Below are 25175 nucleotides of genomic sequence, written 5' to 3' on the forward strand. Positions count from 1 at the left end.
TGTTTCAATTTTCCCAATTTTCGCCCTGCAGCAAGACTTGCCGGTTGGGCGGTAGAAATGTATCATACCAGTTCTGATAGTTGCCAATGCAACAGTACGCAAAAGGGATTTTCTTTCTATAAACAGTTCTATGTATTAATATAGTGCCAATCCCAGTAATCACCAGCCTTTACAGACGCATTTCCTCCAGGAGCACCTTGTACTGGCGGCGCTTCTTATGGAAGTTCGGTTGAAGACGAGCCCGAGCATGTCCCAAAAAGCGCGCGAGGCGTGGAAAGGCAACAACCTCAGCTGTCCAGGACAGCGCAAATGCTGCGAATGCGAACAACAAGATCCAGATGCGGTAGCCATCTGACATCCAAGTGAGCTGCATAACATCCGCCACCCACTCGGAAGGTCGGAAGAGCATAAAACCTGCAATCAACAGATCGATAATAATGGTACAAAGGAACGGCACTGACGAAGCCACTTGATTAGCTATGGTTACCAATCGTAGAAGGAATGTATGTTCATTACTTACCATTGGAAGTCATCGGTTGCCGAAAAGGCCGCCCCACGCTCAGCACGATGCTAGTCAAAGTGTACTGGAAGCAGGAGAATAGGAATAGGGCCGTGTTCTCTGAATTCACAATGTTGCTCTTTTCCAGGTCTATCTGGGGAGGTTGGAACCTATATGAACCATGAGTAACTTATCCAGGGCAGCTATCAATCATAAAGATATCTTACCAAGGTTGAGACTGGACGGTTTGAAAGATTGCGAGCTGGGACAGAACCACGATCGTAATTTGTCCTAGCAGAGGCGTCAAGACCTTTCGAGACACAAGATCTGCAGTAGGTCGCTTCCGAGAAAGCTTGGAATTAGGACCGGTCCAGCCCACTGTTTTAAGGGTTAGTCGGATACAAGGTTGCCTAGCTTGGCAAGAGATGAATCGCTACTCACTGAATATGGCGATCGGCATGATGAGGGCTAGGTCAATAAACAGGAACTGTGGACTTGGGTCAGCTATCTTCTCGAATGTATTTAAATTCAATTATCCTCTGCTTACCTGGAAATCACCGAGGTTGGACCCAGACGTGTACAAAAAGCTGACCGAGGAGAATTGAATGGCAGAGTAGAGACTCATAAATTTGAAACAGCAGAAACTTGTCGTCAGGGCAGCTCGACCCTCTCTATAAAATTGGTTAATCTATCAACTCCAGCAAGCCATGGTAAAAGGAAGACAAACCGGATCAGTTTTGGCACGCAGGATATCTCAAAAAGCCGACTGGTAAAGGGTGCAGCAACGGATGCTTCAGCATCAGATAATGAGATTCCAACATCCGCAGCTTTCAATGCGCCACAGTCATTGGCACCGTCGCCGCAAAAGCCGCAGCAATAGTCAATCGATTGAAGTTTTTCGACTAATTCATGCTTTTCATCCGGCGACATTCGGGCAAATACCCTCCCAATGACCAAGACCTAGGTTAAAACAAGCTCATAAGTAACAGGCTTACCGAGGCGCTGGAAAAATAAGATGCCAACTTACCTTGTTCAAAACATCCTCGTTTCCATAATCAATCATCCAACGGAATACGTCACCCGTCACAGCGACGCAATACTTCCGCTCACGTAGAGCATTCCCTGGGATAGATGGGTCGGATTCCGTATCTGTCTCGAGAGGCTGTTTTTTTTTAGTTTGATAGCACACGACAAGCTAACATATTGCAATCTTACAAGAAGCGTTCTTGGATCCAATCTAAGATCTGGGTTATCCACACATTCCCAGATAAGAAAGGTTTTGGCAACGAGGCCAGGAGCTTCACATATGATTAGCTTCGGTCCCATGCATTCATTAAGTTCGCGAGTTTTTACCTTCCACCATATGGGGAATGAAGCATGCCTCGTCGGAGCTTATCATCTTGCACTCGCGAGCCACACTGATTGCAGTCAAGATATTGTCACCCGTGCACATGACATTGCGGATTCCGGCCTGGTTGATCTCTGAAATAACGCTTGCGGTTGTAGGCTTCAGTTTGTTCTCAAAGATGATGAAGCCCAAGAACTCAAGATCGCTTTCAACATCGGCGCGCGTCAACTTTTGAACCTTCATCCAGCTCAACTTTGGCTCGTATTTGGTAGCACATGCAATCACTCGGTAACCTTTATGGGTGTAGTAGTTCAGAAATTCATCGTAATCAGACGGAACTGCACAGAGATTTTAGCATACTGAAAAGGAGTCGTGAGGGGGAAGACACTAACGAGTTCCAGGCACGCAAATGTCCTTGATGCTCTCGGGGGCGCCCTTGACAAAGCAGCTCACTCCCTTGTCACTATACTGCCGTACAACCACACTCGCGCGGCGAAGTTGTGAAACAAATTCAAAGTTACGGAGGACTCCAAGTTCAACGGGAGTCTGCAGATAAAACAATTAGCCGATGTTCAGGCCAGTGCAAGAAGCAACTTACATTGGGACCATTTTGCTGACTTTCTCCAACATGGGTTACAGGTGGCTTTGCAACAGATGGGTTGATCGTGTCGAATTTGGGACTTGCCTGCTCAGAAGGATGGTTGCCTCCTTCTTCGTAGGACCAGCCGGTGAATTCGAACATCTTGACGTCAAGGGGATCTCCTAGCAGTTCACCATCCACGACTCGGAGAGAATGACATGTCGCCATGGTGTAGATAATCTTTCGTTGTTTCACAAGATCAAACGGGGAGTCTGCGGAAGACGGAGGGAGAAGAAGACCCGATGATTTTTCGGACAACAATTCGGAGAATCTATAATAGTCAGTCACAACTAGTAGGCTCTTTTAAAGATGAAGAAGACGGACCTCTGGCAGCTGCTAACCGTGCGTGCACCGAGAACATCTAGGCCATCCTCTGTGAGAGTCCCAGTCTTATCAAAACAGACAACGTCTAATTTACCACCCACATTCACTCTGTTATACAGCATAATTAGCGGCCATATATTACTTTCAGTAGGGATTTACACACTTCTGTGGGCTGATGCAGAAGATGCTCTGCTTCTTGAGACGAGACAATGCAAAATTGGTACCGATGGTGAGAGTTGCTGGCAGAGCCGGTGGGACGACGATCGTGATCAGATCAAGTGCTCGAACGATAATGAGATGCCATGCAAGCTGAAGGCTGTCAGTACGAGTGAAAAGTCGACTCGGGGGGAGGGGAACCTTACTCCCAGCCGAACGAAATTGACAAACGAGGCGATAAAGCCTAGAAGCGCAACAACTCCCATGACTGCAATATACCTGAAGGAATCACGATAGAATTTGAAGCCAGATGGCTTCGGGAAAAGCATTGAACGAACCAGTGCACCTTTGGTGGTCAAAAACCCGGTCCTGACTACTATGGCCAGCGCAACAGCTTCATCCTCGTCCACATTTTGGGGTCGCCTAGCCCGAATGACTTTTGTGCCGCTGAACAAAAAGTGTTTAGCAACATCAGGGTGGATGGAAGGGGCGCTGAGGTCGAGGTAGTGGAGAGCGTCATCTATGAACGGTACTTTGGACACGGGGACAGACTCGCCTGCTTGAGTTTAGTCGCTTGTGGGATCAGTTGGTGGGTACTCAATATACTGACCAGTGAGCATGCTTTCATTCACGATACAATCACCCGACAGCAAGATACAGTCACATGGCACCTGGTTCAAGGATGGATCAGAGAATTCAAATACATCTCCAGGTACCAAATCTTGGGAAGAAACCGAGCGCCCTATTTAAAGAAAAAATGGTTAGCCAGTATCCAAAACATCCAAACAAGATAAGATAATAGACCGGTAAAACTCACAAAATCCATTCCTGAGAACACGAACGTCACAATCAAACAACGAGATTTCTCTTAGCCGACGCATGGTCTATCCGGTGGTCAATCTCTGGCAGGAAATTTAATCGAAATAGAGCTTGAACGAACCGATTTTGTCTCCAGTACTGTAGCCGCAATACTAAATGCGGAGATCAGGAAAATACAAACCGCATAGTAGTAATATTCATCCATGGACCATAGGACGAGACTTGCCACTTGGAAGATGTAGAAGGGATGAAAGGCCTAGGCTTGGTTAGAATGTGTGACATGCAATCAACTATTCTTCTTGCATACCTCATCAACCAGCAACTGGGGGACAGTCTTCTGCTGGATGTCAATAACGTTCTGGCCAAAGAGTTGTTCTCTACTGTCGCGCTCGTCAGCATCAAGTCCGGCCCGCATGGCCTTCGCATTGGCCCAGGAAGGATCCTTCCAGCCGTTAATCATGGCGAATTTATCTTCAACGGGGTGGTAGCAAAACCGTAGGTATCGGTAGTCAAGGAACCGCAGAGACACAATGGTTGGGTCGCGATCTTCATCGTATGTGTGCCCTGGGGCATCGACAAAGACTGTAGAAAGCTGGCGTTCGTATGGTTGGCTGCCAACTTTGTGGACAGTGAAATGATTCCATTGATCCTGTGCAACGCGTGAGATACGACTTCAACTACCAAGCACATCATATGTGATATACTCACCTCAATCGCAATCCATTCACATTTTCCGAGCGGAGCCGCCTTCCCAATAAATTTCACTCGCCATCGAGGGAGCCAGCGAAAGAGAAGGTATGCGAAGCCGCCAGTCAGGACGCATAAAGCCAGATAAAGAGCAAATCCACCCCGGCTGGTTGAGAAGCCCGCGAAGACTGCCGTCAAATCTTCCGATGCAATGTATACTTTTTGGTTGAGTCTACTACCAGGCCTTCGATCGCGGCCATAGGAGCTCGAGGAGATAATTCGAGAAAGAAGAGGGCGCTCAGTAGAATCTCTCGAGTGTGACATTCTTTTGGATACGAAGGACGCTCGGGCGGATTCAATATCAGGTTCGTCGAGTTCAGTTACCGACGCATCGTCGATATCGCTATCCACATCCACCGCATCTTCGTTGGACCATTCCTCAAAGTCTTCCTCATCTTGAAAATAGGTGAAACTGACGGTGGACCCGGCTCGATTGCGACGATGAGAGAAGGAGACGACGCTTGAAGGAATGCTTTCTGAGATAGGACCGTCGAAAACCTAATACAAGATCAGTCGCAACGTACTGCCGGCGGGCAATGCAAGTTCACATACTTCATTCCGGGCCATCTCGACGTCGGACACCACGCTCATACTAGAATACGATCAGCACTGTGTTCGACGATAAGAAACATGCTAACCAACCTGCTTCTCAGGGAGTCACGACGGAGACTCGGCCGGGGAATCGAGAGGTCCATCGGGCCAGTCCCCAGCGGAGAGTGCGGCTGGCTACCCATGGTAAATTGATTCTGCGATCTGCGATCTGCGATTCGCGTCTAGGAATGGGATGTTCGCGTTGAAAGCTCCACTTCGACTCGGGGAACTGATTATGCGAGAACGAGGGTCCAGATATGCATCACCTGGGGCCAAGAAGCAGGGAAGGGAAAACGCGATAAAGACAAAAAGCTGACCGCCGGGAAGCTCGATCTGTGAGGGGCGATCTTCATGGCAATTTCTTATCACCGCGTGATCTTATCGCACAGTTTCAAGCCTCGAATAGCCTCAGGCCAGAAAATAAGCAACTCCTTCACTTCTCGGACGCCACCCGAAACCCTTGATACGCAGCATTTCTTTGAATCCTTGTTTTTTTCTCTTTTTTTTTCTTTTTGATGTTCTTATTATAACTATAAAAAGTAATTGGGAAGGCTCGGTATAGACAGATCGTTATATATACTATATCACTAGGCTACAATGCAGCAGAAAAGATACATAGAACCCGATAAGACAATTGTGACCGTTGTCTGTCAACTCGACTAAATCATATCCGAGATACTATTTCATGCAGATGGATGCGATCCGGGATGTTTCTAAATTTAAACCTTGGATGGCAAAGGCTCGCGACCGCGTGGAATGGTTCAGGAGATCCACCATAGGGGAAAGGAAGGGAAAGAAAGGGAAAGAAAGAGGGAAGATAGCGGCAATTTGACGAAGGAAGTCGAGATCAGGAAAAGGGAACAGAATGAAAATCAATATTCGGTACAAAGTGAGAGCGAGTATATAAAAGGTCAAGGGGGGCGAATATGTTGGGAGTCAGTTTTGCTGCTCAACCACAAAAGTCGCGTCCCGCCAAGCCCCTCCGGCCACCGGCGCTAAGGATCCCACCATCTTCCAGACCATCTTCCTCCCCCAAAAACTCCAAACTCTTCTTCACCCTCTCCTTCCCTCTCTTCCACCATTCTCCGCCCCTACCATCATGTCTGAGCCCATCAGGAATAAGAAAGCCGACTTCCCGGTCGCTCCGTAAGACTCTTCCTCCTCGACTGCTGGAAAAAACACTGACTGAAAAAAGGACCCCGCAAAACACGCCGGCTAACAATGCCCCGATCTCCTCCCACGCCCAGCAGCCTGGTGTGTCCAGCATCAAGGAAGGTATGTGAATCTCCGGGATGGTTCTATTTTGCTGAGCCTTCCAACCCCTCTTCTTACGATCGCCCCGTCGCTGACCGCTATCCTGCAGAGAACCTGGATACCGCCGCTGCCGCTTCCCTCTTCGCCCGCAACCCGGCTCTCGTCTCCATGATCCAGGGAAAGCTGGGCCAGCTCGTCGGTCGGTCATCGGGCTACATCGAATCTCTCCCCCCGGTTGTCCGCCGCCGCGTCGCCGGCCTGAAGGGAATCCAGAAGGAGCACGCTAAGCTCGAGGCTCAGTTCCAAGAGGAGGTTCTGGAGCTCGAGAAGAAGTACTTTGCCAAGTTCACTCCGCTGTACCAGCGCCGGTCTACGATCGTAAACGGCGGTGTCGAGCCGACCGAGGGCGAGGTAGAGGCCGGAAAGGAGGATGAGGAAGAAGAGGAAGAAGAGACCAAGGAGGCCGAGGAGGAGAAGAAGGACGAGAGCGAGTCCACAAACGGTATTCCCGAGTTCTGGCTGTCCGCCATGAAGAACCAGATCTCTCTGGCTGAGATGATCACCGACCGGGATGAGGAGGCCCTCAAGCACCTCACCGACATTCGTATGGAGTACCTTGACCGACCCGGATTCCGCCTCATCTTCGAGTTCTCCGAGAACGAGTTCTTCACCAACAAGACTATTTCCAAGACCTATTACTACAAGGACGAGAACGGATACGGGGGTGACTTCATCTACGACCATGCCGATGGTTCTAAGATCGAATGGAAGGCCGACCAGGACTTGACCCTCCGCCTCGAGAGCAAGAAGCAGCGCAACAAGAGTATGTGGAATCTTTCTCATATCTCTTAATCTCGCAGGGCATACCCCATACTAACGATAATCATTAGACACCAAGCAGACTCGCGTTGTCAAGATCAGCGTGCCTACCGAATCCTTCTTCAACTTCTTCTCTCCCCCACAACCCCCCACCGATGACGACGAGTCCGTCGCCAGCGATATTGAAGAGCGCCTGGAGCTGGACTACCAATTGGGTGAGGACATTAAGGAGAAGCTGATCCCCCGCGCGATCGACTGGTTCACCGGCGAGGCTCTCCAGTTCGAAGAGCTGGGCGATGAGATGGACCCCGACGAGTTCGAGGATGAGGACGACGAGGATGAGGAGGATGAGGATGAGGATGATGACGAGGATGATGACGAGCGAGGATCTGACCGTGACGTTGAGGATGACTCGGATGAAGAGGTACGGCATACTTCCAACTTAGCTCTTTTTTTTCTCGGTCCAAAGCTAACTGCTCTTTCAGGATGGAACCTCCAAGCCCAAGAAGGAGGCTGCCGAGTGCAAGCAAAACTAAGAAAGGAAAAAAAAGTTTAGCCGCCCCGGCCATCAGACTTCAATGCTTCATGGAATTCTCGTTGATGTTATTTTGCTACGTTTCCTTTTCCTCACTGATGCCTTTGTCTCCCTGCACTGCGTGAAATTTTTCCATGTCCCCCCTGTCTACCTAATACTTTCCAATCAATCGGCATAATCAGTGTTAAAAATTCGCCCAGCCCCTGGGTTGTCGAGAGGGCACTGGCGATAGACACGACCTTGGTTTAATCGTTGACTTATCCGGGAGTAGGTGTAGTCCGCCATCATTGTAGTCCGTGAATGTGATGAGTCTATGCTATGTGCTTGAAAGGAAAAAGCTGTGGAATATAGAGCGATACCTATAGTATATACGAAGGGTTACATACTGGAGATCTTAAGTAAAACCTCGACTATGCTACTTTGGCGGACTAACTCTTTATGGGGGTGGTAGATACCTCTTTGTATTTTGATGACACCTGAGATAGTAGGTAGATATATCCAGACAATGGTGGTTCAGCCTCACAGCGACCTATAATCACGTTAAGCTCCGATGTTTGAAGGACCAATTAATAGATGCATATGTACAAGCACGAGCACAAGCACAAGCACAAGCACAGGCACAGGCACAGGCACAGGCACAAGCAGAAGCATAAGCAGAAGCAGAAGCAGAAGCAGAAGCGGATGGCGGTGACAGGGCTGTGGGGTGTGGCGCGGCACCCCAACTGCTTCCCGAAAGCTCAGGGGCTCTCTCGCTAAATGGCCAGCTGTTACAAGGGATCCCTTCTCACAACCTTCACAGCCTTCACTTCTTTTCCCTTCTTTTTCCCCCTTCTTTCGAAGTATGAGCCGATGAGGGGTCACCGTGAGACCCCTTGTCTTTGGACTGCTCGTTTGCGACTGTGATTGATCTACCTTTCCCCCCTTGTATCCGATTCCCCCGAACCCCCCAATCCGGCATTCTTTAGACGCTTCCCTTCCTCACTTCTTCCTCTCCAATAATTGATTGCGTTCGGCACTACTGTCGGACACCGGTCCCATGGCGCATACCTATGAGGTCGGCACAAGGGCCTGGCAGCCTGACCCGACAGAGGGCTGGGTGGCCTCCGAGGTCAAGGAGAAGCTGGTGGATGGAGAGAAGGTGCAGCTGGTGTTTGAGCTGGAGAATGGCGAGGTGAGTTTCACTGTACTCAGCACTGCTGGGCTGGACCAAGGAAGGTTCTGGACAAATACTGATCGGGATGGCGATGTAAACAGACAAAAACTGTGGAGACCACGCAGGCCGAGTTGCAGGTCGACAACAACTCGAATCTGCCGCCATTGATGAACCCTGCCATGTTAGAGGCAAGCGAGGACCTGACCAACCTGTCCCACTTGAATGAACCTGCTGGTTCGTCCCGCAAACAGCCCGCGATCTTTTTCCCTCAACTGACGGCTTTGAAGTCCTGCAGGCTATAAAGCTCCGCTACGCCCAGAAAGAGATATATACTTACAGTGGAATCGTCTTGATTGCGACCAACCCCTTCGCCCGGGTAGACTCTCTCTATGTGCCGCAGATGGTGCAGGTCTACGCTGGCAAACAACGTGCCTCGCAGGCACCGCATCTGTTTGCCATTGCAGAGGAGGCTTTTGCGTAAGTGCTACTTTTCGTCCTTTGCTTTGTCTGGCTGAATTTTCTGCTTACGGATACACAAATAGTGACATGCTTCGCGATGGAAAGAACCAAACAATTGTGGTCTCTGGTGAATCAGGTGCTGGTAAGACCGTGAGCGCCAAATACATCATGCGGTACTTTGCGACTCGCGAGTCCTCGGATCAACCTGGAAAATACACGACGAGCCGAGCGGATGCCATCAGTGAAACGGAAGAACAGATACTCGCTACGAACCCGGTCATGGAAGCATTTGGTAACGCCAAAACAACCCGAAATGACAACTCATCCCGATTTGGCAAATACATCGAGATCATGTTCGACGACAAGACCAACATTATCGGTGCGAAAATCCGGACTTATTTGCTTGAGCGCTCGAGACTTGTGTTCCAACCCCTCAAGGAGCGCAACTACCACATTTTCTACCAACTGGTGGCCGGTGCTACTGATGAGGAGAAGCAGGAGCTGGGTCTGTTGCCGGTCGAGGACTTCGAGTATCTCAACCAAGGTGGTACTCCAATTATTGACGGTGTTGATGACAAGGCCGAATTCGATGCAACCAGGAAATCGCTGGCCACCATCGGGGTGTCGCAGCAGGCCCAGACTGAGATTTTCCGTATTCTTGCCGCTTTGCTACAGCTCGGTAACGTAAAGATTACTGCGACTCGCACAGAATCGTCCCTCTCGTCATCGGAGCCGTCGCTTGTGCGTGCTTGTGAGATGCTCGGAATCGATGCCACCGAGTTTGCCAAGTGGATCGTCAAGAAGCAGCTTATCACTCGAGGCGAAAAGATTACCTCCAATCTTACCCAGCAGCAAGCCCTTGTGGTCCGAGACTCGGTTGCCAAGTTCATCTACTCGAGTCTCTTCGACTGGTTGGTGGACAAGATTAACCGTGGGTTGGCCACTGATGAGGTCCTCGGCCGAGTTGTAACCTTCATTGGTGTGCTGGATATCTACGGTTTCGAGCATTTCGCGAAGAACTCCTTCGAGCAGTTCTGTATCAACTACGCGAACGAAAAGCTGCAGCAGGAATTTAACCAGCACGTCTTCAAACTCGAGCAAGAAGAGTATGTACGCGAAGAGATCGACTGGACCTTTATTGATTTCTCGGACAATCAGCCTTGTATCGACTTGATTGAGGCCAAGCTTGGAATCCTGGCGCTACTGGATGAAGAATCCCGCCTCCCCATGGGCTCTGATGAGCAATTTGTCACTAAGCTTCATCATCACTTCGCTGCCGATAAGCAGAAGTTCTACAAGAAGCCTCGCTTCGGCAAGTCTGCGTTTACCGTTTGCCATTATGCTGTTGATGTCACTTACGAGTCTGACGGCTTTATTGAAAAGAATCGCGACACTGTTCCAGACGAGCACCTGGAGGTCCTGCGTAACTCATCTAATGCGTTCATCAAGGAGATTCTTGACACTGCCGCTGCAGTGCGTGACAAAGACTCGGCAGCGGTTTCATCCAAACCGGTTGCGGCAGCCCCAGGCCGTCGGATTGGTGTTGCCGTCAACCGGAAGCCCACGCTTGGAGGAATCTTCAAATCCTCGTTGATCGAGCTGATGGGCACTATCAATTCTACAGAGGTGCATTATATCCGTTGCATCAAGCCCAACGAAGCCAAGGAAGCCTGGAAGTTTGAGGGGCCAATGGTCCTCAGTCAGCTGAGAGCTTGCGGTGTCCTCGAGACTGTGAGAATCAGTACTGCAGGATATCCCACTCGTTGGACTTACGAGGAGTTTGCCATTCGCTATTACATGCTTTGTCATTCCTCCCAGTGGACGTCGGAAATTCGAGACATGTGTCATGCCATTCTTCGCAAGGCATTGGGCGATGCCAGTCATCAAAAGCAAGACAAGTACCAGCTGGGTCTTACCAAGATCTTTTTCCGGGCTGGCATGCTCGCCTTCCTGGAGAACCTACGCACGTCGAGACTGAACGAGTGTGCAATTATGATCCAGAAGAACCTGCGGTGCAAGTACTACCGCCGCCGCTATCTGGAGGCTCGTGAATCTATCCTCACTACTCAAGCTTTCATCCGTGGATTCCTGGCAAGGCAGCAGGCTCAGGAAATCCGTCGGACAAAGGCTGCTACCACGATTCAAAGAGTCTGGCGTGGCTCGAAGGACAGGAAACGATACAACGAGATTCGGCGAAACTTCATCCTGTTCCAGTCCGTTACGAAGGGTTTCCTTTGCCGACGAAACATCATGGACTCTATCAATGGCAATGCGGCCAAGGTTATTCAACGGGCTTTCCGTTCGTGGCGTCAATTACGTTCTTGGCGACAGTACCGCCACAAAGTGGTTATTGTCCAGAACCTGTGGCGACGTAAGCAGGCTAGAAAGATCTACAAGTCCCTGCGCGAGGAAGCACGTGATCTCAAGCAGATTTCCTACAAGCTTGAGAACAAGGTCGTGGAGCTCACGCAGTACTTGGAGTCACTGAAGCGTGAAAACAAGTCCTTAGTCTCTCAGCTCGAGAATTACGAAACTCAGCTGAAGTCGTGGCGGAGTAGACACAACACCTTAGAAGCCCGTGCCAAGGAACTCCAGGCCGAGGCTAACCAGGCCGGTATCACAGCAGCCCGCCTAGAGGCTGTCGAGGAAGAGATGAGCAAGATCCAGCAAAGCCACGCTGAAGCTCAGGCCACTATCAAGCGTCTCCAGGAGGAGGAGAAAGTCTCCCGCGAGGCACTTCGTGTTACCAACGAGGAGCTAGAGCGCCTGAAGGTGCTTGACGGTGACCACGAGAAGGAGAAGTCTGCTCTTCGTCAACGTGTCTCGGAACTAGAGGAACAGCTGGAGGTCGCCAAGCGATCCGTGCCAGTCAATGGTCTCAATGGCGATTTGCCCAATGGTGGTGCAGCTCCGGCTCCTGCCAGCAGCTTGATAAACTTGGTGTCTTCCAAGAAGCCTAAACCTAAGCGACGCAGCGCCGGTGCAGAGAAGATCGAAACCGATCGCTTCAGTGGGGCTTACAACCCGCGCCCAGTATCGATGGCTATCCCTGGTCCCGGTGCGGCTCGTTCAGGCGCAGCGATCTCCCCGGGTCTGGATTCGGTCGAGGCAGAACTCGAGAACTTGTTGTCTGAAGAGGAGGACTTGAACGAGGAGGTCACCATGGGCCTTATTCGCAACCTCAAGATTCCTCTTCCCAGCTCTACCCCACCTCCGACTGAAAAGGAAGTCTTATTCCCTGCTTACTTGATCAACCTGGTCACCTCCGAGATGTGGAACAACGGTTTCGTGAAGGAATCTGAGCGCTTCCTGGCCAACGTCATGCAGTCGATCCAACAGGAAGTCATGCAGCATGATGGTGATGACGCTGTCAACCCTGGCGCTTTCTGGCTATCGAACGTGCACGAAATGTTGTCGTTTGTGTTCCTGGCTGAGGATTGGTACGAAGCCCAGAAGACCGATAACTACGAGTACGATCGTCTTTTGGAAATTGTGAAGCATGACCTGGAGAGCCTGGAGTTCAACATCTACCACACCTGGATGAAGGTGTTGAAGAAGAAACTGTACAAGATGATTGTCCCGGCTATTATTGAGTCGCAATCACTCCCTGGTTTCGTTACCAGCGAAACCAACCGTTTCCTCGGCAAGCTTTTGCCCTCGAACAACAACCCTGCCTACAGCATGGACAACCTTCTGAGCCTTCTGAACGGCGTCTATCGGGCAATGAAAGCGTTTTACCTCGAGGACACCATCATCACGCAGACTGTTACTGAGCTTCTGCGGCTAGTGGGTGTGACGGCGTTTAACGACCTTCTTATGCGACGAAACTTCTTGTCGTGGAAGCGTGGTCTCCAGATCAACTACAACATTACCCGGATCGAGGAGTGGTGTAAGAGTCATGACATGCCGGAGGGGACGCTACAGCTGGAGCATCTGATGGTATAGTTTACGCACTTATCTTTTTTGAGGTCTTACGTCTCACTGACACCCTTACAGCAAGCGACTAAGCTTCTTCAGCTTAAGAAGGCTACATTGAATGATATTGAGATCATTCAGGATATCTGCTGGATGTAAGACGAGCCGGCTTACGATTTGTCTGGTACAAAATATGCTAATTCCTTGTTCAGGCTCTCCCCGAACCAAATTCAGAAGCTTCTCAACCAGTACCTCGTCGCAGACTACGAACAGCCTATTAACGGCGAGATCATGAAGGCTGTTGCCTCCCGGGTTACAGAAAAGAGTGATGTTCTCCTGCTGACTCCGGTGGATATGGAAGACAGCGGTCCCTATGAGATCGCCGAGCCCAGGGTTATCACGGCCCTGGAGACATACACTCCATCTTGTACGTGACCATATTTTCCCTCCGCTTCCTCACACTCCTCTTACTGACTATCCAACAGGGCTTCAAACGCCGCGTCTGAAGCGATTGGCTGAAATTGTGTCGGCGCAGGCGATGGCGCAACAGGAGAAGCTTGAGATCGATAACGGGGTTCTGGAGGAGTAGATCTGTATATTAGACGTTGGAATTTTCTGTGAGCTACGGATTACGACCGGTGAAATTTCACCACAACCATATGCCTGAGTGATCTCGGGTTTTGCAATACAGTGATGCATATGATCATTTGCTCGATGAGTAGTTCGCAATATAGAAGTGTAGTGTGATATCAATTTACGGGTCGAGCGGTGTCCTCCCGCGGGGAATTCGGTGGAGCCAACTCAACTCTCTTACAACTCCCACCAACACCTCAACACCTCAAACCGCCATCATGACCCTGACCAAGGTCAATTTCATCACAGGCAACAAGAACAAGCTCACCGAGGTGCGCGCCATTCTTGGCAACGTCATTGAGGTGGATAGTCAGGCCGTGGATGTGCCGGAAATTCAAGGCACGATCGAAGAAATCGCCAAGGAAAAGGCCCGTCGCGCTGCTGAGACTGTATGTCTAATTGAACTCGCTCTGGTCAGTCGAAGCTCATTTTGAATCTAGATCAATGGTCCGGCCTTAACTGAAGATACTGCGTTGGAATTCCATGCTCTCAAGGGCCTGCCCGGACCCTACATGTAAGGAAGTCCCCCCCATGCCCCCTGTTCAGCAGCTAAGTCCAAATCAGTAAATCGTTCATGGAGTCCCTGGGTCATGAGGGCTTGAACAAGATGCTGGATGGGTTCGAAGATCGGACCGCCGAAGCCGTATGCACCTTTGCCTTCTGTCGGGGTCCTGGAGCCGAGCCCATTTTGTTCCAGGGACGCACCGAGGTGAGTCAAGCCTCCACGGAAGGACTACTGCGGAATCGGATCTAATTCTATTCAGGGAACCATTGTTCGGCCGCGAGGCCCGACCAACTTCGGTAAGTGTCAAAGAACCTTGCAGGCAACTTCATCTACTAATCCTGGGCCTTGCAGGTTGGGACCCCATTTTCGAGTATGAGGGGGAGACCTACGCCGAGATGGAGAAAGAGGCAAAGGTAAAAAATCGCTTTTCTTCATTCACAGCAGTGTCGAGACTAGTACTAATAAACTATCAGAACCTGATTTCTCATCGGTACAAGGCTCTGGTCAAGTTCCAACACTGGCTGGCCGAGGGACAACAGTAAAAAGGTGACGTTGGGTATATATAGATCTAGAAGATCATAGAGAAAGACAAAGATCGGTTCCATTATTCCGCGTGCTGTTCCTTCCAGCTTTGCACCCATTGTGAAATCCTCGCGCAGTTGGCTTCGACGTCGGAGTCCTGTTCGCTGTTCAGCTCCACCACGATTTCCTCGTCGTACGATTCGCGCGCTTCTTCGAGTAGGACTCCGAAGATCTCGGCGTCGAGGTTCTCTTGTAATTTCTCTTCGTGGTAGCCCCTAAGAATGCGCTAGTTAGATTTGCACGAATGTAACAGAGTAAAAAACCATACCTCGAAGAAAGGCGGTCGTAAAGGACTGATGTCTGGGGACAGCGGAGAACAACGACGAGATCGATCCAGGACTTGGGGAACATGTCACAGGCGTGCCAATCAATTAGATAGCCACCCTGAAGCACCTCGTCCTCGATGGCATCCAGCAGCTAAATCACAGATCGAGTCAGCTTCTGCGCAAGGCAATCAGAACTTCGAGACTGTTCGACCCCACCAAAGCAATGCGGGCAGAAAAAAAACCCCCATGGTGCAACAATGTCACACCAAAGTCGCGGACCAGCAACATACCTTATCATCATCAACGACCCAGCTCTTGCGCTCCTCATCGTATTCTTCATAACAATCACGGTCCTTGGCGACCTGGTTCACGGACAGATGCTTGAGCCCGAGATCCTGCGCCAGCTGCTCGCAGTGCACGGTCTTGCCCACTCCGGGGGTGCCGGTGACAATCACATTCGGGGCAGTTCTCATCATTCGTGACGGCGTCAAGGAAACGAAAGACAAGTGAGTGAGGATTGAGGGAAGAAAGAAAGATGATGGGTTCCCCAGACGAAATAATATCTCGGACTAACATTGCCCCGGTTATCTTATCGTAGTGGCTGATCAAAAGTGAGGACACCCACCTTAAAAGCATTAATATCTCTACTAGCAGATATTAGACGCACATCAATTTTTATTTTAAATGGTAGCAAACTTATGCATATGGACATCTATGGGTGGATAGAGAAGCTGCCTCAGAAGCCTTTTGAAGTAGTGGCTAAACGACCAATTAGAAGATAGAATCCTGATTCAAATGCTCTCTTCATGTGCGTAAGTGTATTCTACCATCCAATAATTACATTGTTGTCTATCAATTGTTAACGGACTATTTAGCTCGTGTGGCCCACGATTAGCACATATACCGTATCAGTAGAAACGACGTGTCACGGGCGTGGCTGTTGCCTTCCCATTATTTATATATGAATACCTAGACACATAAGATAAAGCCTAACTTGAGAAATACATTTAAGAACGAAATGAGTATTACCTCAACTAGTGAGTTGATTGATAGTGTGATGCATTTGATTTTTTGTATGCTCACTTATTTTCATTACCATGCTGTTGTTCGACTTCATGAGTTAGTCGCTGGAACAGGATCAATTCTGCACAATCTACAATCGTTAGTGCCTCCAAAAATTCTGAGAATTTTTGTGACTTACTTGAGAAGCTCGAAAATCTTGTATTTTTGTAGATACGAAGATCCTCGCCGGTAAGCTTTGAGTAGACGAGCCGGGTTGTCAGACCTGGCTGACGACCCGATAAGACGCTGGATCCCAGGAGAAGTCTTGAACATCGGATCAAGCACCAGCAGATTGGCGTGGCCGTTGTCGCGGATCTCAAATCCCACTATGGTCATTGAATGTCCTATGTCTAGAGTTAGATACAGTCTTGGGGTGGGTATAAGGAAATTTAGGGATTTTACCCTGGTGTTGGAAGTATATTGGCGGCAGATCGGTCTTGAAGACCTTCTCGGTGTCATCGACCGAACATACTGATCGAAAATAGGCAGCTACACCCATGTAGAGAGAGTCGCATGCTCGCATATCTTTTGACTCCGCCAGACTACTCGCATCACATCTAGAAGGAGTTAGTTGCATACAAAGCCATGTCTGATGGACAGAAACTGACTGGATTCCAAGACTCATGAAGAGAGCTTGAGCCTGTGCGATACTCAGCAAATATTCAATTCTCTTTCTGAGTAGCTCACCTCGGGTGTTCCGATAAACTTTCGAGTGCCTTTGATTCCTCCAGTTTCGGTTCTTCCAGTGCTGTTGAATCCCATATCCCAGGCTTGTTCGATCAAATCCTGTATCTCGAGGATAGTGGGTACTCCCCTTGGAAATTTCTCATGGCCCGGAGCTTGAGCTTTCGTAATGTAAGAAACTAGCATTTGAATATTGCGATAGCCACAGAACCCTCCCTCGCGAGGCATTTTGCAGACATGGCGGACCTTGGGGCTACAAAGAAAAGCGCGCTGAACAGATTTGTCCTGCTCGCAGAGTTTTGCAATGACGGGGATGATATGCTCCGTTTCATTCTCCACACGCGTGTGTCTTGCGAGTTTCCCATCCGGTGTGATCTGGGTTTGTTTTGTGGTTCGGCCACCTTTGTCCAGCATTTTTTTCAGCCACGAGGGCATTTTCTTCTCATGTGCATGGGGGCCCAGTTCCGAGCGCTGTTTTTTTTTGCATGTAAGCAATTACTACATAAAAAACTTCAGCTCGAAAATAACACTTACCCCAAGCCTCTTCGCGCCATCTGGGCCCAATATACTCGAGGGACTTTTCGCGCGGCCTGATTTTGAGGTTCTCGCTTTGGCAACCACTCGATCGCTGCCTCGCTTGCCGCTCTTTCGTGTCCCGGTGAGGTCTAATGATTCGTCCTTGTCTGAGAGGTCGTGATCGCTGGAGACTAGGTCTTCTGAGAAGGGAACCTCACCGACGCTGTCGTCATCCAGCGCAATTCCTTCTGCGATATGCAAGTCCCGATGATTAGATAGTTCAGCCGCCGTGACGATCTCTCCACAGCCTTGTGGACAGTCTACATACTTGTCTGTGGCATCCTCGACAGGTGGTGATAAGGGCGATGGACTGTGGGCGTCGAGGGCGTCTAAATGCTGGATGGCTGACTCGGCACCAGCCTCGGGATGACAGTACTCGATGTGTGCTGAGACAAAGGTAGCATCCGAATCAGAGAACGGGCAGAATGGGCAGCTTGGGGTATCGTGGTCAGCCATTTGATCTAGGCAACGATGGTCGAGAATGCCATCCGCAAAAAAAATATAATCTTGTTGGAACGTGGAACTTGGGTTTTGACGTGTCACCAATGTAAAGTTTTTGAATGAAAGGATACAAGAAGTAGGTTGAAGTGTTGCTCCAAGATGTGTAGAGTCGGAGGAAAAGGATCCTTTCGGTGCGGTCGCGGACCCACCTTGGCTCAAGTCACTGGGGTGAAGTACACACCCTACAGTAGTACCATGGTATATATATTAATCTGGTGAATCAAAGCCTGCTTCATTCATAGGAGTGCCCTATTGTGGGTTCATGTTTCATAGATATGGAAGATATCTGGGCATCTTGTATGAGATATGTAAGCATGGAATACCTAAGTATCCAAAGGAGGTTGTTTCTGGCGGCTACGGCAGAATATATCTTGGGACGTCCCGGCATTTGACCGAAGTAGATATTCCAAAGCACTTACGTATTTAACCCTGGCCCAAATACAACGCTGGAATGCATATTCAAGCAAGTGCCTCGGAATATCCCTCCAATGAAAGCGAAAATATTACATTGTGAGAATGTTTGGACCTGTACGCTTTTTCTTCTTCTATAGCAAATGACGGCTAGATAATAACCACTCCTGAACATGCAAGGCACAACACTCTATTTATGGCAATCGCAGATTAGATCGTACAAATCCACCCCACCAATAAAGTGACTAAGACAAAACCCCCCGAGCCAAAGTTCAAAAGTTGATCATACGGAGTACAAATGTCCTGCCTCAGGCACTAGAAAGGGCACCGTCTACGTCATGTCTGCTTATGAAAACAGGCACCGTCGATGGCGTGATTGGCGGGGCATCTCCGACATCGCGTTCCTGGAGTGGAAGGCGGAAAAACTCAATTTGATGATTAGATTGAGACTGACTCACCCGAAAAAAATTATGAGGATGCCGCAGCCGGCCCACTCCTCCGCTTTCGCTCCTTCCCCTCCATCTGCATGTTGTGAACTTCCTCTATCTCATTTCCCCAGGTTCAATATTGGCCATGTCGCTTCAGGATAATCCCCAGGCCCATGGGGTCCATAGCAACTGGGTTGTTCAAAAATTTGGCGGCACCAGCGTCGGCAAGTTTGCTTTGAACATTATTGAACAAGTCGTTCAGTACGTTCTCGCCCCTCTCCACCTTCACCGAGTGGCATTTTACACAGGGCTGACAAGCAATTACCTCGCACAGACCTAGCCTCGTTGAAAATCGAGTCGCCGTTGTCTGCTCCGCCAGAAGTAGTTCTACGAAAGCCGAAGGCACCACCAATCGGTGAGTCATATACAAGCATTAGACTCGATTTCGATCTCCCATCTCCTAACGCTTCGTCAACTAGGTTACTGCGGGCAGCCCGGGACGCCGAGAACTCCCAGTCACGGCAGTATGAACAATTTGTCGAGGCCGTTCGCCTGGAGCATGTCCAAGTCGCCGAGGAACAGTTGAAATCAGCGGACCTGAAGGACCAAGTGGTGGCCGACATTAACGGGGAATGCGAACGGGTCCTCAAGGTCCTCGAAGCCGCCCAGACTCTCGGAGAGATTAGTGCCCGTTGTGTGGATAAGGTTATGAGTACGGGTGAGAAGCTGAGCTGTCGGCTCATGGCCGCCTTCCTGCAGGACCACGGGGTAGACTCACAGTATGTGGACCTGTCCGAGATTATCAATTTCCCCATCGGTGCGCAGGGTCTCGATCAGGATTTCTACAATAATTTGGCTGCCACTCTGGGCAAGAAGGTGGAGGAGTGTGGACATCGAGTCCCCGTGATGACCGGCTATTTCGGTACCATCCCCGGTGGATTGCTCGATCAGATTGGCCGGGGCTATACCGACCTCTGCGCAGCCCTCGTTGCTGTCGGTACGCATGCAAAAGAGCTCCAGGTCTGGAAGGAGGTGGATGGAATTTTCACCGCAGACCCTCGCAAAGTGCCCACAGCCCGCCTTCTCCACGCCATCACGCCCGCCGAAGCCGCTGAATTGACCTTCTACGGATCCGAGGTGATTCATCCCTTCACTATGGAACAGGTCATCCGCGCCAAGATCCCCATTCGCATCAAAAACGTCATGAACCCGAAGAACCGGGGCACCATCATCTTCCCCGACTCTACTGCTGAGCTCGAACGGACCACACCTGGCCACGATCCTCGTCTATTCCGCACTCGCAGCCCCAGCTTTATGCAAAAGCCAAAGCGGCCCACAGCCGTGACCATCAAGCACAAGATTCTCGTGATTAACGTCCACTCGAATAAGCGATCGCTGTCCCACGGGTTCTTTGCCGGTATCTTCTCAGTGTTGGACAAGTGGCGCCTCTCTATCGATCTGATCTCGACCAGCGAGGTCCACGTGTCGATGGCTCTCCACTCAGAGGTGCCCCTGTTGAATGGAAATGGAAGGGATGAATACCAAGTCATTGATGATGATTTGAAGGGCGCCCTCAATGACCTGGGCAAGTACGGAATGGTTGACATTATCCCGGAGATGGCCATCCTCAGCTTGGTTGGCAAGCAAATGAAGAATATGATCGGTGTGGCTGGACGTATGTTCACCACTCTCGGGGAAAACCATGTGAACATTGAGATGATTTCGCAAGGTGAGTCAATGATTGTCGATCTTAAACCCTCTCCACCCCCTCACGTTCTGCCCTTCAAGGATGAAGCTGACCAGCACGTCTTCCTTACCCCCCTGCAGGTGCAAGTGAAATCAACATCTCCTGCGTCATTGAAGAGCGTGATGCGGATCGCGCTCTCAATATTATCCACACTAGCATGTTCACTTTCTTGGACTAGACGTCCTGTGAACAACCGTCATTGTCGTTTTAGATATCCCTTGGGCCGGTTTTCATCATTTTCTATATGTTTGCTTTTTCTTTTTCTTTCATTTTCATTTCCTCGAGAAAAGTTGGCGTGCATCCACCTCCAGGGGCTCTGTACAGGGTGCTAGAGGGACTGAGCATTATGCTTTTCATTGTTCGATGCATGGGCATGGCGTTGTGTCATTTTTTGGGTATAGAGAAGAGGGTCCCTGTTTCAAGATTTGAGGGACGTGCTACTTTCTGTGGCATACAATGTACTTGAACGGGTTCCTGACAGAGCATGCAAGGGCATCCATTCATCCATTGGGATGATTCTGCTAGATTTAGACGATAGACTATATGCCGACAATCGAAAGTCTCGTGCAGTACATACGCTATTAACCTCGAGATCAACCTCAGTAGAGGGGTGTTGAGGTGCGCATGAGGCCAATGGGAGGCTGGGATGAACAAGGGGTGAGACGCAACCGCTGTCTCAGAGTTACATCAGCATACCGCAAGCCAGGACGATCAGGGGAGTCGATCGAGTGACTACAGGACAATCCTACAAACGGGATGGAAGGGTGATTATCGGATGATTATATCGCTATAGTGCATGATGAGTTAAGGAAGTCGAGTGCAAGGGAAAGTCCTAAAAACGATTTATAGATTGGCAAGATTAAGATCTAGTCGGGAAGTAGATGCAAGTACGAAGTGGAGCGCATACTTCAGCCATAGTCCACTATTCTGAACTAAGAGCTGATCCGCGCATCACAAATGCCTCGAGCAAGGAGCGCCAATCCCTTCGTACGTCTGGGAAACCGTCGTATTGTAATCTCTGACCGTATTATTACCTGATAACACACCAAAGAACGCGTGACGCGCGCGCGTCTATACCATACCTGACGGGTACAGGCAATGGGCAATACCCGCCCTGCACCCTCACCGTCTGCGCCCATCTACTCTCCTCTTTCCCCCACCTCCAAAGGAACCTGCATCGTCTTTACTCCGGAGGGGAAAGGAAGCAAAAAAAAGACAAAAAGGGAGCGACATCCAGAACCTTCCCTTGTCAGATCTCGTCCTCGCCAGACTCCCCCGTTATCTCTGCTAGACTTCAGGCTCCAGGCCCTTTCAGCCTTTCGTCACTCGTATCTGTCCATCTGTCCATCTGTTCACCTGGCCAACTTGGCTACTTGCCATCCATCGGGCAATTTCCAGTTTTTAAGAAACCACTTGCAGCCATCTCGTGGGAATCATCACCACGGCGACATCCCCAACTTTGACCTGGGTCATATCGGACGTGTCAGCCGTCTCTTAGCGCTTTTGTGGCCCAACGTTCGCCATCTCGACTAGTTCAGCTGCATGACGGCCTGAGGCTAGCTGACCAGACTCCTCTTTCTGGACTGCAATTGGCCTAACAGGATATTCTTTCGTCCAACCCAGTCCAGTCACTATCAGCGTCGGCTCGGCTCTTGTGAACCCCGTTGCAGCACATCGGAACAAAGTCGCGGCTTCCTGTGTGATTCCGACGCGTCATATGGTCCCTACTGCGGACTAGTGACGCGACTGCCTGCCTCCCTCCTTCCAGACTATGGGATCGACGCGTTCAGCGCTCAGCGCTCACAATTCCCCGGCCCTGGCCCCATCTGCACACCCGGCGATCAAATCGCAGCCCCGTCTTCAACCCTCACCGCTACCATTGCAGCCCATTGAGAACCCATTCCACCCTACCGTGCACAGGCCATCGCCGACGAAAGGCCTGTCAGCCCAGGGCTCGCATCCCGGGAGAAAACTCGGTTTCGTCCCAATCTCTGCTCCCGCTCCTCCCATGTTCACCACAGACTCTCCCACCAAGAAGCCATCTTTCCCCATCTACACCCAGTCCTCCATGCCGCAGTCGGCCCTCTTCACCACCTTTTCCAGTGTCAACCCAGAGTCATCCAAAGAGAACAAGAACCCGGAAGATCCGTCCAATGGCAGTTTTGCTGACTTCCCTGAACCTTCTTTTGACGCCAAGGTTCCGATGAAACGCACCCTCATGGAAGCCGCACCTTTGAAAGAACGATCTGTGAAGAAGCAAAAACGCGAAGACACGCCCATCTCTCACCTCCCCGAACCACACGAGATGCCATCCATCGAAGACGACGGCACCAAGCCGCCGTATAGTTACGCGACATTGATCGGCATGTCCATTTTGCGCGCGTCCAATCGACGGTTGACGTTAGCTCAGATCTACAAGTGGATCTCCGACACATTTTCTTACTACAAGAACAGCGATCCTGGCTGGCAGAACAGCATTCGACACAATTTGAGTCTTAACAAGGCGTTCATTAAGCAGGAACGCCCCAAGGATGACCCGGGTAAAGGCAACTACTGGGCTATCGAACCCGGTATGGAGATGCAGTTCTTGAAGGACAAGCAGGTTCGACGCGCCACGATGTCTAGCTTGCCCCTTCCTGCTGTCCCGCAGCGCGACTTGGTTCCCCAGCCGCAAAGCGCAAGCACCACGACCTGGATGGTCCCTCCTCCACCCACCCGACACGCACCTCCACCTAAAATCACTCGCAACGATGACCTGTCATCTGATGCCACCTTGCCTGCATCTGATCCTGCTCTGCAAGAAGATGCTCCTGACGAGACTGCCCATGTGAAATCGCATCAGACAGCACCCGTCCGATCCTCCCCTCCACCTCAAGCTCTCCGATCCTCTCCTCCCATTGCTCCTCCTCGCTTTGCGCGCCAGGGAACACCCCCCACTCCCACTCAGGCTGGCCCAACTCCCGCTCAGCGTCCTCGAAAGCGCAAGTCCATTACTATGAACGACAGTGGCTATTTCTCCTCTTTGGAATCATCTGCCTTAAGGCCTAATAAGGCTGGGCATATCTTGACCTCTGACCTGGATATCGAACCGCCGCGCATCAAGCGAGGCCGTGCCGAGGAAGAGATTGCGCGTATACGCAGCTCATCTCACGATATCAGTCCGGGGCAGCCAGGTCACAGAAAAGAGGCTGGAACGTTGGTAGGCTCTTCGCCTCTACGGGGAGAGTTTGTCAGTATGCTGCCCCCTCCATTGACACCGATCATCAAGTTCAAGAAGCCAGCAAAGCCACCGCCCTCTGTGTCTCCGAACACCAACCTGCGTAATCATCGCCGAAAGATCCAGCAGATGGTCAACTCTCCTATTAAGCACCTGGGTCTCGCGGACGATGATCTGCCCTGGAGCCCTGCCTTCAATCTCCAGGATTCCTCCTATACACCTCAGGACCATTTCCATACCACTTTCGACGTCTTTGCGGACTCGCATGATGAGCACGTTTCATCTACTGCATATGGCTCGCCTGAAAAGCGCTCTGTCAAGCGTTCCCGGACAGATAGTGGGAGCACTGCTCTTGCTGATATCACATCGGTCAACGTGAATAGTCGCATGGGTATGCCCCCTCTGAGTCGGTCAAAGTCATCTGTGTTCCCCGAATCACCCTCCAAACTCCCTGATATTGGTCGACTTGGCGATACTAGCCAGGACGACTTTTTCTCATTCCATCTATTTGATGAGAGCAACGATAGCGGCGAAGTTGATGGGGTTGATCTCTTGCAGGGCTTCCAGAAGATTGGAGGTGCCTCCAAAGACGACACCCTGAAGCCCAAGCCACTTCACGCTCGGCCTCACTTGACCAGCCGCAGCAACACTACTCTATTCTAGAAACTTAAATCCCAGCGTCTGATTTTTGTTTTATGGATCGGCTAGATGCCTTTGATCCTCTGCACTGGGCTGATTCTACTCGGGTTACTAACCCTGGCGTTTTATTTTTATTTTTATTTGCTTTCCTCATATGTCTCCACTGAGTCCTGGCTGTTTCATCTTTCCCCACACACTTGTTGCGTTTGTTACCCTATAGCCTCCTGTTTTTGCGTTTTTGGGTCGCGGAGTTGGGAATTCTCGGATGTTGCCAGGTTAGGATTGGGCGTTGCTTTCTTTTCGGGAGTTTCTTGGGACTGTGCTGAGGCGCCGGTTCTAACTTTTACTCTCTTTTGCCCGGATGGCCTGGTTACGACCTTAATGACGATGCTAAGATGTACATGAGCAAGCGATGGTTTCATGATTTGGGATGTCGGGTGTTGGGATTTCTATCTTTTATGGGTTTACCTAGGGCTGGACACACTCGGAGGCGCTATTGATTAGGTAGCAAAATGAAGATTATTACTTGTCTAAACATTGGTTTGAAAGGGTATCTGATTGAGTATCATCCAACTAATCACCAAAGAACACATGCATGACCTGAACGCCCGACCAGCCCTTGCTCGTCATTTGACCGTATCGACCACTCATAACCTCGAGTCGCA

General features: G+C 50.3%; 8 protein-coding genes across 8 annotated transcripts; 5 read left to right on the forward strand and 3 right to left on the reverse strand.

Moving 5' to 3' along the window:
• Positions 1-169: 169 nt before the first annotated feature.
• Positions 170-5267, reverse strand: N7443_009282 (uncharacterized protein; the record flags this gene model as incomplete). Its single annotated transcript, XM_056889338.1, has 21 exons — positions 170-456; positions 521-669; positions 727-877; positions 941-986; positions 1047-1170; positions 1227-1459; positions 1527-1661; positions 1715-1797; positions 1853-2185; positions 2240-2393; positions 2446-2758; positions 2812-2919; positions 2975-3120; positions 3174-3523; positions 3578-3709; positions 3785-3851; positions 3908-4042; positions 4094-4435; positions 4495-5031; positions 5086-5125; positions 5176-5267. 21 exons carry the CDS (start codon positions 5265-5267, stop codon positions 170-172), a joined length of 3957 nt encoding a protein of 1318 aa, XP_056738640.1.
• Positions 5268-6223: 956 nt separating this feature from the next.
• Positions 6224-7733, forward strand: nap1 (histone chaperone NAP1; the record flags this gene model as incomplete). Its single annotated transcript, XM_056889339.1, has 5 exons — positions 6224-6270; positions 6320-6399; positions 6488-7201; positions 7269-7621; positions 7683-7733. The coding sequence occupies 5 exons, from the start codon at positions 6224-6226 to the stop codon at positions 7731-7733; spliced, it is 1245 nt and encodes a 414-aa protein (XP_056738641.1).
• A 1035-nt stretch (positions 7734-8768) lies between these two features.
• Positions 8769-13848, forward strand: N7443_009284 (type V myosin; the record flags this gene model as incomplete). Its single annotated transcript, XM_056889340.1, has 7 exons — positions 8769-8903; positions 8987-9119; positions 9173-9362; positions 9428-13283; positions 13341-13414; positions 13472-13686; positions 13745-13848. The coding sequence occupies 7 exons, from the start codon at positions 8769-8771 to the stop codon at positions 13846-13848; spliced, it is 4707 nt and encodes a 1568-aa protein (XP_056738642.1).
• Positions 13849-14110: 262 nt separating this feature from the next.
• N7443_009285 (non-canonical purine NTP pyrophosphatase) lies at positions 14111-14939 on the forward strand (the record flags this gene model as incomplete). The annotated part of the gene is made up of 6 exons (XM_056889341.1): positions 14111-14281; positions 14333-14406; positions 14457-14601; positions 14657-14693; positions 14749-14810; positions 14871-14939. The coding sequence occupies 6 exons, from the start codon at positions 14111-14113 to the stop codon at positions 14937-14939; spliced, it is 558 nt and encodes a 185-aa protein (XP_056738643.1).
• A 62-nt stretch (positions 14940-15001) lies between these two features.
• Positions 15002-15718, reverse strand: N7443_009286 (nucleoside triphosphates FAP7; the record flags this gene model as incomplete). The annotated part of the gene is made up of 3 exons (XM_056889342.1): positions 15002-15194; positions 15248-15396; positions 15536-15718. 3 exons carry the CDS (start codon positions 15716-15718, stop codon positions 15002-15004), a joined length of 525 nt encoding a protein of 174 aa, XP_056738644.1.
• Positions 15719-16442: 724 nt separating this feature from the next.
• Positions 16443-18023, reverse strand: N7443_009287 (C78 family peptidase; the record flags this gene model as incomplete). Its single annotated transcript, XM_056889343.1, has 5 exons — positions 16443-16651; positions 16710-16864; positions 16916-16947; positions 16995-17462; positions 17526-18023. 5 exons carry the CDS (start codon positions 18021-18023, stop codon positions 16443-16445), a joined length of 1362 nt encoding a protein of 453 aa, XP_056738645.1.
• A 1029-nt stretch (positions 18024-19052) lies between these two features.
• N7443_009288 (aspartate kinase) lies at positions 19053-20832 on the forward strand (the record flags this gene model as incomplete). The annotated part of the gene is made up of 4 exons (XM_056889344.1): positions 19053-19168; positions 19242-19322; positions 19387-20636; positions 20735-20832. 4 exons carry the CDS (start codon positions 19053-19055, stop codon positions 20830-20832), a joined length of 1545 nt encoding a protein of 514 aa, XP_056738646.1.
• A 1593-nt stretch (positions 20833-22425) lies between these two features.
• Positions 22426-24534, forward strand: N7443_009289 (forkhead box transcription factor; the record flags this gene model as incomplete). Its single annotated transcript, XM_056889345.1, has 1 exon — positions 22426-24534. One exon carries the CDS (start codon positions 22426-22428, stop codon positions 24532-24534), a length of 2109 nt encoding a protein of 702 aa, XP_056738647.1.
• Positions 24535-25175: the final 641 nt, after the last annotated feature.

The sequence above is a fragment of the Penicillium atrosanguineum genome (genome assembly GCF_028827265.1).
Source record: "Penicillium atrosanguineum strain IBT 20685 chromosome Unknown utg000007l_segment0_segment0, whole genome shotgun sequence".
Lineage (NCBI taxonomy): Eukaryota > Fungi > Ascomycota > Eurotiomycetes > Eurotiales > Aspergillaceae > Penicillium > Penicillium atrosanguineum.